Here is a 12,497-nt window from a genome sequence, read left to right as displayed (position 1 = left end):
TTCAGTTAGTTTTCCTTTCTCTTTAAAGTAAAGATTTTATTTTATTACAGTTAACTAAAATGTTTTTTTCACAACTTAAGTTGTTTCAGTCAATTTAGGTAGTGTTCATGTTAGCTAGTGTTTTAGAGTTAACTAAAACACCCTTGCTCCATGGCAGTCTTGTGAAGTAGTTACCAAATGTTGTATTCTCCATCACTATGCCTCCTGGATATGTTGTTAATATGGATATGTTTCTTACAAAATAATCATCTGTAGAGGGATTTATAACAAGAGGTGGTTTTCTGAGCTCCACTCTGTCAGTAGTTAATATTTTGTGTGTCTGTGTGTGTATGTGTGTACACACCTACTACAGGTGTCACCAGAGCAGCACTGAACTCTACAGGTATTTCCTGTAAATGCCCCGTGGTGAACAGTATCCTTTCACTCAGCGCTGTGCTTAAGCCATAGTATAACATGGTTTGTCTCCGCGGACCGCCCAGGGGTTTTTGACTAACCGTCCGCCTGTTTTTGATAAACAAAAGGCTCCGGCTCTAATGCATTTTTGAGCCACTCTTGCCCCGTGGCTTTTATCAGCTTAGCCACGCTGCTTTAATCGCACGGCCCTGTTTGTGTTTGTCTCAGAGCTCTGGTGATCCTCCTTCTTTGTCTCGTCAGGCCAGTGTCACCCAAAGAGGTTTATGATGGGGGGGCCACAGCTGAGTAGATTAGTGTCTACAGTATGTGAGTGTGTGAAGAGGGAGGGGTTGTAGTGTGTGTGTGTGTATATATGAGTCCTAAGGATCCTTCAGCTGTTCCAAGGGTGTTTTTCTTTTTTTACCCACCACAGGTGTCTCGTGGGAAATGTATATGGTATGTGAGACAAGTGGCACATTGAGGTTGTAAAGTAGTGTAGACCCTTTCGTGGCGGAGAGGCCAAATTTCATGAAGTGCTCCCGCAGCTGAGAGCTTTAGGAATAAAGTATATGCCTCAGGCTGTGTAAATTATACATAAATTAACAAGAATGTTGGAGTCTGTGGATTATTGTGGAATTACTTGCTTAATTATAGTAATTTAAGTTTATTAATGCTATATTTTTTCAGCTAATCTAAAAGCTGTACATTGGCATGTCTGCACATGTCGCATATGAAGCCAGACACTAAGCAGGTGCATTTGAAAGACCAGACAGACACATAATGGATTCAGTATAAATATTTAAAATACTTTATACAGCATAGAAATCTCTTGACACTCAAACAAAACCATCCATTACAAAATCTTACAAAAGACCCCCCCCTCCCTCCCTCGAGTCAGTATCAATCTCAGTATCAACCAGAAAAAAAAGGTACAAAGACGTTAATTCCAAATGGTGACAGTACAGTTCGACTCGTGAAACATTGCATGCAACTTTTTCATTTGGACAGGAAGAGATTCTACAGTATCGTAACAGTGAGGAGCCTCATGTGCCTGTGGAAGTTTTTAGTCAAATCGTTTCATAAAGCGACTAAGACGTGAAAAAACGTCAAACATTTTTACAATCCCGCCGCACAGAACGGCCTAAGTGACAGGAACACGGGAGTCATACTGTTATTTACAAGCACAATTTTCACATTACTCTCAGAAGAGCTCTTGGCAAATACTCGTCATTGCGGTTTAACACTTAAGACTATTGCACAAACTACAGCATTAAGACAAAAGGAAGTGAATTATTTTCATGGGTGTTACGTGATCCTCCCACCTTCATACCCTCAGCCTTCGGCGAGGTTTATAAGTTTCATAAGGCTTTTGATGCTCTATTTTTTTTTTACTTTTTTTTTTCTTTTTCTTCAAAACCGACTATGAACAGGCAGTGAGAAAGTCGTAACTAAGACTTTGACAGTTTCCCTGTGGGTTGTAGAGGTGATGTAACACTTGTATATAAAAAGTTATAGCTGTGAATTATTATCAGTGTTGAGTGATAGTTTATGAGAACGCTATAAAAAGTGACTCTGCTCTTTGTACCTACTTCTATTTCGGTGCGTTGATTCTAATGGCACTAACGCTCAGACACTGCAACACTGTGGCAAAATCCACACAAGCATGTCACAATCGACTGCTGTTCTAAACATTAATGTATGAATAATGCAGTGAGGTAAGAGATGGTAAACACCGTTGTTACTACAGGTTTTGGTATTTAAGAATAGTGCAGTGAGCTGCTTCATCCAGTCAGCAGTGAGGATACAGTGCCAGCTGGCTGGAAGTCAGTGGGTATCTTTCGAGAGTGTTTTCACAGAGACAAAACATTTATACACGTAGTTAGGGTTAGGGTAAGAGTTGGGGTCTGTTAGCTGGTGTGAATCAGTCTGCGGCTCAATTAGTAACCAGTTACAGCAATATTACATAAGAGAGTATCTCTTAACTCAGTCTATAATACAGTGTTTAATGTGTGTGCATGTGTGTGTGTGTCTGTTACGTGATGTCCTATGTCCACTCCGTATCTAGGCCACGGCAAGGTTTAGTCATTGCTCAAATCTCATCCTCTCTGCGTCACCGCCTCTTATTATATAATGAGCAGTAACAAGAGAGACAATATTTTATCACCCAAATCTTTTGTTTCTTTTTTTTTTTTTCTTTTTAAGTCATGTCGTGAAAAGTGGCTCAGTTTCAATAAAGGGACAGTTCACAGTTCAGAAGGCCGCTCTGGAAGACCTCTCCAACTTACAGAAAATGTTGAGAGGGGCCTTGAGTTCAGTCTGTCTTTCTTTCATTTTTTTTGTCGTGTACCCCTCAGCAGAGGGTCTTGAGTGCACCTGAAGCGCAGAGGAGAGTCTGCATGGGGTAGGGAGGTGGGGACACCACTTCCTCCACGACCTGTTCAGGCCGAAAGGAGAACGGCTGCAGCTGGACCTTCTTCTTTAGGATCTGTCCTATTCCCATAGAGGGAAACTTGCTGCGGTGCGTCGGGCTGTCGGGATCGCTGCTGCCGCTGTTGGAGGGAGGACTGAATGCTGAGGTGGGGTTGAGGGGACTGAAGGCGGACTTCGGAGGGCTAAAAGCGGAGCTGCCTGGGGGGCTACCTACAGTGCTCGGGGGGCTGCCGCTAGTGTCAGAAGAACCGCCCCAATCTGACGAGATGCTTTTCTTGGGCTGCGGGTTGACGATGAGGACAGGAGGACTGGGGATTGTGGCCTTCTTCAAGTAAGAGGAGTCGGGCTGGAAGGCAGAGACGTGGCGGGGCGGGGAAAGAGTCCCGTTGGTCAGCTTGTACCAGGGTGAGGCAGGGGTGTCTTCAATTTGCTCGGCTTTGGAGAGGGAGCCGAAGGAATGCATGCCAATCGGTGACGGTGCCGGTGGGGCAGGTATGTTGTGTTCTGGGCTCGTGTTGACTTGCGGGAGAGTGGCCAAGCGTCTCCGTTGCTGCGGGGTGTTGGAAAAGAGAGGCTGGATCTCCAGGTATTCCATGGAGGAAGAGGCGACGGTGCCAGGTGGTGCCAGGGGTGAGTTACGATGGCCACCAGTTATGGCACGCAATAGACCTGAGGAGGAAATGAGAAGCATTGTTAAATTCTTGAAATACTGTAACATACAGTAATATTAGTGTTTGCTTAACTCGCTGCATGAAAGAACTGCAGCTTCTCTGAATACGCTTGGCTGAGTGCCCTGAGACTATATGTCATGTCAGTGAGGCTGTTCTGTACCTCTCACAGACATAAGTATCTGACAGCATTTAACAAGCTAGTGTAAAGGTACAAGAACATTCTGTAACAGAGACCAGCCCATCCTGACATGCTGGATCTGGAACAGCCTATAGGCTTTCTATATAATACTTAAAGGAAAATGAGGAGAGTGAAAGGAACTTAGGCCAAGCTTTGTCCCACGTCCTTGTCTGTCATGTGTAAGCTTCCTCTTAAAGGAATGTGATCTCACAGACTCCATGGAGTTGCAACCACCTATCACTACTTTGTTAAAAATCCCAGACCCAGTGTGAAAGAATTGAATCACATAATGCTTCTGTGTTTAATTCCAAATAATACATTTACTTCTGTGCTATAGTTTCTTGGTCATTTCATCTGACTGCTAACAGGTCAATTTTATGCAAAAAGTGTTGGTGTGATCGCCCTACGATTGACTGACAACTTGTCCCAGATGTTTCCTCTCAGATGGATGGATGGATGGGTGGGTAGTTGAACGGATGGACAGACAAACAATGGATGGATGGATGGATGGAAGGAGGTGTGGATGGACGGACAGATGACTGGGTAACTACGTATGTGTGAAGAACATGCATGCTCAGTCAACCTACCCTGTATGAATGAAGGTAAATAAAATAAAAAAGAATAAATAAAATCATACTTTAAAAACAAATATTCTTGTTATCTTTTTTTTTTTTTTTTTTACAAATCTGCCCGAGTGGTTTTGCACTGCACCGATCCCTCACCTGTTCTGTGTTTCTTCTCCTTGCTGGGTCCCTTGGCAACAGCAAGGTACACAGGGGTCTGCTTGGGTGGGATGGTGAGCTTGTCGACGTGCTTCCTCCACTGCGTCTGAAAGTATTCGCTCTTCTGCTTTTCACCTTTCTTTTTTTCTTGGAACTGCATCTCCTAAAGGAAAAGGGGCAGGTCGCACATTACATAAACCCAAAGCATTTGACAAACCTGTTGTTACGTAACCCCATAATTATTACTCCCCTGTAACGCTCTTCACGCGAAGAAACTGAGTTAAGATGTCAATGTGAAACTCTTTGGAATTTTAGGTAAGACATGGAACAGGTGTGACAGCGAGGATCTCCTTACCCTGTACTCTTTAGAGAGTCTCTTCATTTTCTTGTTGAGGAGGAAGTAGACAGCCAGAGTGTGGCAGGCGCGGTTAGTGAGGACAGCGCTCAGCACCTCACTGTGCTTGTAGCTCATTTTCTCCGTCATATGCAGCAACACTGTGTGGTTTATTTCCTCAATGTGGATCCTAAACACAGAGAGGGAACACAGAGCAACAACATTACTGCTTTGTCTTTATATTGAATGTGAAAATATTTCTGTAATAAAAAAGATCAGAAACAAACAGCCAATAATAAGCTAAAACAGATGACATATTGCTGCAAAATATGTGTGTGAGTCTACCTGTTAAGGTACGGTGCCCCTGTGTTCTTGTTGGCCAGCTGTAGCCAGGAATCAGCCATCACCTGATGGATATTGGGACGTTTGTTGGGATCTGGCTCAAGAAGCTTCTTCAGAAGACAGATGGCAGCTGAGACACAGAGAGGGAGAATAAATATTCATAAGCTGCCACTAACACTCAACTCGCTGCATAATGATGAACGTTTTCCTAAACTGAAACATGTTTTTACATTACCTGTTTAAGAAATGTGACTTGCTTTTGCAGTTGACAACTATGGGAATAAACATTATTATTGCCTAATTTCTCTACTTCCCAAGCACACCCCTGAACTGTTTCCGATGACTAAGTTGAAGCAGAGGTACAAGTTTCGCAATCCCTTTGCCACAGTGCACTTAGCCACTGACAACAAACTTGGCCTTTATCCTCTCATCCGGTTGCATTTCTGTCATTGCATAAGACTGATGGGATGACACATTTATGTCATTAGCTCGGTTAATAGTTACTTACATAACTAGGTTAAGCCACTGCATACCGGTATTAGAGTGACGCTGTTGTGACAGGTGTAGCGACTGTGGTATGAGTAATGCCACTTCCAGAGAAGCATATGCACACACGCCTGTGTTCCCGTGAAAATTATTTCCCCATGATGCTTCACACAACACTCTCAGTAATAAACAAGTACTCTGAAGCAGGTACCATTATTTTTATTGCTCCATTAATCTTTTCTACGCAGTGCTAGCAATGTAACAGTAAAGGTTAGATAAAACCTATGGCTAATTCTGAACAAACACAATAGCAGTTGGGTTAAAGCACTTGCTTGCTTGCACTCTGCCGGCATGTTTCCTTTGTTTACAATTGGGCATACACTGAGAATCTCACAGGTGAATAACTTCCATCGGCCTTTCTTTGCCGGGATTTCAACATTCTTTCTCTCACATACAATTATAACCTGGAATTATCTTGTTTAAATGCAGTATATATTTAGACTCCACACTCATATCAGTTTTATCCTGAGGGGTGATTACAGTGAATTGTGAGTGTCTGAGTGGGCATGGAAGTGTGCCTAACTGAAGACGGATTTATGGATTCGTCTTTTCTTTGCCGTAGAGGAACACCTTGTCATCTGTGATTTATCACACAGCCGGGCCTTAGTGTGATCAGTATTCACCTGTGGAGAGCGAGGGAGGTAGAGGGTTCATCTCCTTGTCCACCATCTTCTGGTGCAGGGCTCGGAGACTGAAGGGCTCCACGGTAAACGGCAGAGTCCCCGTCAACATCGCATACATGTTCACACCACTGGAATATCAAAAATACACACTTCAGCTCAGGGTGCACTTGTGAAATAAAAAAATACATTAAAATAAGCTAATAATTTGCAACAGCTGATTACATTTTAAATAAAGAAAATACACTTACATGGACCAGACATCCACCTTCGGCCCGTACTTCTTCCTGGAGAGCAGCTCTGGGGCGGCGTAAGCCGGACTTCCACACTGGGTGCTGAAAGGGTCTGAGTATCCCAAGATGCCTGCGCAGTTACTGAGGCCAAAATCTGAGGGACGGAAGAGGTAGGGGCTAAGTGTTGTTTCTGGGTTTATTACTGTTTTTTCATTAAACAAGTCGCCCCCATCACAGTGTTACACACACAAACAGAAGCAGATTAGCACTATGGTGAGAGCTTGTAAAGGTTTTAACAAGATATTTAATTGCTCTTAGTTCCTCGCCACATGTGGGACACTGTGACACTCTGCATGTCCCATTCCAACTGAGAAAAATCTTTTCATTATTACTGTAAAGTAACTGGCATCAAAGGCCTCCTTTTATTAACTGCTTGAACATTATTCTTGTTCTCTGCTGTGAGAAAGTTTGTATTTGTAAACGAATTTATGGAATTTCCACATTTCACACAGGAAATTAAAAAGAGTCAGCGCTGCACTGAACACTGAAAAGAAGTGTGGGATACTGTAAATGTAAGAGCGCTTACGTTACCTATGAGCTTTATGTTGTCCTGCTCATCCAACAGGAGGTTTTCTATCTTGAGATCCCTGTAAGACAAAGAGTGATTGTTTACATTAGATTGCTTATCTAAGCCACGAATCATCATACAAAGCACAAGCAGGAGAGGTCAGCCCCCCCACCCCCCCAATGTAGGTCACGCTGGCTGATTTTCAGGGTCTATTGTGTGCGTCCAGATCCCTCCTCAGTCCTAGAAATCCTGTTATACAGTTATCTACATAGGCCATCTCACCATGATAGGAATTTAGTTCCCAGGCTCTGAGCGACAAAGAATTGAATTTTCCCGGGAAGAGCTTTGTGAAATTTATATCTGAAATTTGATTTAGATGCACTTTATGTGTTTTTTATCCCTAAATCAAATCACACATTTTTATTATATGATGTAACAGTATTTATAGGATGCACTGAAATTCAGCTGTTGTATAAACCTTTTTTTAAAAGCGTATATCACTTTAAAGAAATTTGCAGCCGCTCTCTTGGGAACCTCTTAAAGCGTGGCAAATATGGTTATTTGTGGATTAACAGTAATGTGCACAATACGGACTTAACCCACACTTGGAGAAAGAGGATCATATCTGACTCAGAGATCTTCAAGTCGCTTTAACCCATAAACAGCGCAAAGCTCTCTGAGCTATGGATGGCAAACTGTCAATATTTATTTAAGCATATATTCAAATTCTGCTCTAACGCTGGAGAACAATATGTTCTCGCTTCTTTTTTTTCTCCTTTCCCTCCCTGCATTTGTGTGCAATATATATATATTTTTTTTTTTACCTGTGCACCACACCCGCCCTGTGCAGGTGCTCGACAGCCAGCACCAACTGCCTGATGTACTTCTGAGTCTCCCGCTCGTCTAGGCGTTTCTTGTCGTAGATGCGGTTCATGAGGTTCCCCCCTGGACACAGCTCCATCACAAGGTAGTAGCTGTTCTCTGTCTCCAGGATGTCCAGCAGCTGCGTGATGTTGGGGTGGCGAATCATCTGCTGGATGTGGCCCTCCCTCCGAAGGTTCTTGGTCACATATGAGTCCTTCTTGGCCTTCCGCTTGTCGATGACCTTCACCGCCACCTGGAGAAATTCAGACAGGAGGGAGAAAAAGATAAGAGGTGATGAACTAAGCACTAGTGTGCTGCCGTGTCTTGGAGAGAGGTTTTCGGAGAGTTGTAGTGTAACAGGTGACAAGCTTCTCAGTCTCCATTGCAGGGTATAACTCGACACTGACCTCTCCCTCACAGCTGCTCTCTATGTGGGGCAACCCAGGCGCTATAGGGCCCTGAGGCTGCAGGAGGGGGAGGCATGTGTGTGTGTGTTGGAGGGGTTACTGAACCATCATAAACTGGGTGAAAAGCAAATGTTACCCTATCTGTTGGGAAGGCGCCAAAGCCAAATGGACAGCTGATATTCCCCCATTTGCCACAGAGTTAAGTTGCAGCTCACGTGAGGAGCGGCAACAAATGTAGAAAGCAGAGGCTGAAATAGGGCTCAATTTTGGTGTAGATTTAACAGACTGAGGAGTTTTTTTTCTTTAATAACTCATCCTAGCATCTTCTCTGTGTGTTTCTCTGCCCTTGTGTCTCATTGGAGAAGAAACCAGCAGTGTCCTCATAAAAGCCACAGAACATGTCTTTTACGACAAACACTCCCCCTCGTAGCTAATTACATTCAATAACGCACCCATCTACTTTATTTCATCCTTTGCCCGCGTCTCCTTGTATCCCGTCTAGACTGGGTTCAAGAGCATGGCTACCATGCACAGCAAATCATCTCAAGGAGAGCCCATAGACATGGAAAGGCATGACTGGCGAAACTAATCACCATATCCATTTAATGAAATGGTGAGGGCCAAAGTGGTTGTGTGTGCGTCTTCTCTTTCTTCTGTCCTTCAGCTTGTCTTTCTCTTTTACTTTCATCCTTTCATCTCTGATAATTGATTCACCTCTGAAAAACCTTTTTACAGCTGCTAATTAAACCTGGCTGAATGTGTGTGAGTGTGTGTGAGTGTGTGCAGAGCTGTCACAATACAGTAATAGATGGTCCATGTTTACGCCAGGCAGTGTGGATAAGAGAGGGGGTGTAGGGTATGTATGTGCAGGGGGATGGGGGACTGTATTTACAGTAGGCTGGTCTATATGTGGAGAGGGGGGGTTGGGTGGGGTGGGTATAGAGGAGGAGGGGTGTACCCAGCCAGGGGGCTTCTGGGGGATTCAGTTGTTTATCAGGCACCCCTCAGACAGAAAAGGGGGGAGGTGGGGGAAGTATGGAGGGGAAAGTGGGTTACAGACATCAAAAACACATGCATATGACCTCCCTAGCCCCCTGACCATGACAGCACCATCTCTCACCTCTCCTCACTTTCAGACCCCCTGCTGTACACACACACACACACACACACACACACACACACCATCACACCCTCATCCCTGCATCCACTGACTTTCTAGTGATGCTAAAAAAAGGATGTGGGAGTCCTCCTGTACTGTATATCTTTTTCCCCCCTGACTACCCTTTTACTTGAATAAACTCACTGCCCTCCGCTCCCTCCCAGCGCCTGTTGGACCCTGAATGAGTGAGGGAGTGTAAAGAGAGGGAGAGCATGTGCTGTGCTTGGTTGTGTGATTGCCAGCGTTTGCATCATCCTCAACAAAGAGAGAGAAGGGAAGAGGAGAGGAGCGCTTTCTTTGCTCCTCACAGCAACAGAATGGGAGGGAGGGGGACACACAGATACAGGATGAGGTAATATTTAATATGCATTAATATGCTAAATATGGGTTTCACATATTTTGTTGTACATATACACAAACAAGGCATGGGTCTACATGTAAGGACACATAAGGAAAAGGGGGGTTCTTGTTTTCCAATATGCAAATACACTGGCTGCCCCTCAAAACAGCCTGGAGAGACAAAGGCAACCAGTGGCCAATGGTGGCCCATATCAAAGCCCTGTGCTGGCGGAATCATAATGAGGCTGAAGCCCATTTATCAACGACATGATTTCATATGCAAGTAGCAGCTCTGCTCTCTCATAGGCCGGCCAATTTCCCTCTCTGTCCCTATCACAGGCTTGCGCGCCCACAGCGGTGAGATCACCACCACCAGCAGACAAAGGAGAGGTTCAGGAAAAAGCCACAGAGCGCACAACTATCCAACACATGTTAGGGAAAAAAGCAGCTCTGTCTCTCCCTCACACACACACAAAAAGTAAATATTGTCAGTGGAGCTTGGCTAGAAAACAAGCCCTGCTGAGTCTAACAGTTGGTGGTGCTGCATGAGCTCATTAACAAAGCTTCGCATTGCAAACAGGGCTGATCACTTTCTCTGAGGAAGCTGAGAACTTATTGGATAGGCATGTTGCAATAATCATAATGTATAGCTGGACTGTCATTATAAACAAGTGAGGAGTTTTTCTTGGTGCAGGCATGTGCCAAGTGACAGCTGACACTGTCTACTGAAATGAAATTTTAAACCAGATCACCATGCTGCATGCCACTCATGATCTTAAATGTTAAAACATAGGATATAACGGTCATGACAAGTTTTCCAAAAGAAAAAAAAAAGTTTTTTCCATCAAAAGTTCTTTTTACGCAAAAATTACGCATGCGTAAAACTAAATTCATTGAAATTTTAAATTCTAAATTAACCATGTGAAAGGATCAAACAATGCATTTAAATAAAGCCAAGGGATACTAAATATATTGCACACAGTTTAACCCAAAAATCCTGTTGCTTTTCCACTCTCACGCAGTCTTACCTTCTCTCCAGTCAAGGCATGGAGACCTTCTCTAACTTTGGCGAACGATCCTTCTCCCAGCTTCCTCCCAATCAGATAGTTCCCGACCCGCTTGGTGTGGTAAAAGTTCTTGAGGATGTCCGCTGCAGGACTGCATGAAGCCGGGAGGATGTTGTCATTCCCGGCACTACTTGGGGTTTTACCCTCATATAACCCGTGGCTGTTGTCTACTACCATGTCGCTGTCTGCAACTGGCATCACAGCTCCCTTGTCAAATGTCCCCTTTTAAACAAGGGAGAAAAATTACGCAGCTCGTCCCCTCACCCACCTTCAAGGCGGGTATTAAATGCTTAACGTCCGGTAAGGTGCGTTAACTCCGGTCTGCCTGCGTCTTGCCCCTAATAACAAATTAAGGGAACCGCAGCTTGCGCCACCTGTTCGCCCAAAGCATCCAGTGAGCGCACTCAGCAGGTTCCGAGACAAGTCTTGATTAGTGTATCGGCTTACACTGAAATGACAGTCGAAAAAAATATGTCAGGCTCAATCATGGAAAGTTATTAACTGACGCAACCTGGCTTAATACTTGTGAGGGTTTAAAAAAAATCTGTAGCTCATTCAGAGGTAGGCTCTCAGTCAGCGTCCCTGCTCCACACATGAACGTCTCCTGAATAGTCTGCGTGCAGGCAGCGTGTTTTCACTTTGAACTGACTTTACCGGTCATATGTGTGGGCGTTCCTTAGTGAGAGGGTGGAGAAAAAAAAAAGACACAGACCCTCGCACGGTGGTGGTAGCCGGGGTAATATTCAATCCAATCAGCGCAGGCGGGCGGAGCACATGTGAGAACAAGGGGTACAACTCCACCCGGTACCGCTGCTCACCGTTTCGCATGGTGCGCTCTGACTGTACACGGCTATGAACAAAGAGTACATTTGTAGCCGGAAGAGAGAGACAGCAACACTGTCACTATCAATATTTAGATTTTTTTAAAAATAATTCTTGCAACATGATTGCTGGCCGTCTGCGTCTTAATTGTAGTGTTAGGTTTATTTGGGTAGAGCTTTGCGTAAAGGATCCACATCTTGATACCATGTGCTGTGCACCACGCAGCCCTACAATCACACCGGCATAGAGCTGTGCATATTGTGTCAATAAATTATCATAAATAAATGTAAGAAACTTTAAGTTTTATGTGAGATGCACAATGTAATACTATGTTTTCCTTGTGTTACTGATTGTTGCTGAACTTGGAGTTCTGCCAGCGTAAAGTTCCACGGCAGACAAAGGCGCATCTTCCTCATCGCTCATTGAGGTGTTCACTGGCCTAATTAATATGGTGCTTATCACTCAGAGGAGAGCACCTGCAGGGAGGGGCAACAGTTTCAGACATATTTTTTTTCCTGTATTTAGCTGTTGCACAGGTTAATCTAACCTAATATGATTATCTGTTTTCCTATGCATAGTGCCATAAAAAAAACCAATAGAACAGCTCTGCAATAACTACCACCAATGTTGTTTTTGTAGTCTGTCAGAGAGGTGGTTGTTCAACCCTTCCAGTAGTGTGTAATATTTCTGCATCAGATTCCATCCTATAGGCCCATACAGGTGTGCTCTCCTCTGTTCACACCTTATATGGATTCTTAGAAGGAGAGAGAAGAATACAGCTGCACATACAATTTGACTTGCC

The 12,497-nt window shown here is 44.1% G+C and overlaps 1 protein-coding gene across 1 annotated transcript; it reads right to left on the bottom strand.

Annotated features, from left to right (window-relative positions):
• Nucleotides 1-1,174: 1,174 nt before the first annotated feature.
• Nucleotides 1,175-11,541, bottom strand: hunk (hormonally up-regulated Neu-associated kinase). Its single transcript, XM_033651896.2, has 9 exons — nt 10,835-11,541; nt 7,862-8,154; nt 7,061-7,116; nt 6,488-6,623; nt 6,240-6,367; nt 5,074-5,200; nt 4,750-4,918; nt 4,395-4,557; nt 1,175-3,492 (listed from the first exon to the last, which is right to left on the bottom strand). Exons 1-9 carry the CDS (start codon nt 11,069-11,071, stop codon nt 2,744-2,746), a joined length of 2,058 nt encoding a protein of 685 aa, XP_033507787.1. The 5' UTR covers nt 11,072-11,541; the 3' UTR covers nt 1,175-2,743.
• Between the last annotated feature and the right edge of the window lie 956 nt (nt 11,542-12,497).

The sequence above is a fragment of the Epinephelus lanceolatus genome, chromosome 11 (assembly GCF_041903045.1).
Source record: "Epinephelus lanceolatus isolate andai-2023 chromosome 11, ASM4190304v1, whole genome shotgun sequence".
NCBI classification, from domain to species: Eukaryota; Metazoa; Chordata; class Actinopteri; order Perciformes; family Serranidae; genus Epinephelus; species Epinephelus lanceolatus.
The sequence above is the reverse complement of the archived record's forward strand: the minus strand, read 5'-3'. Positions and strand labels throughout refer to the sequence as shown.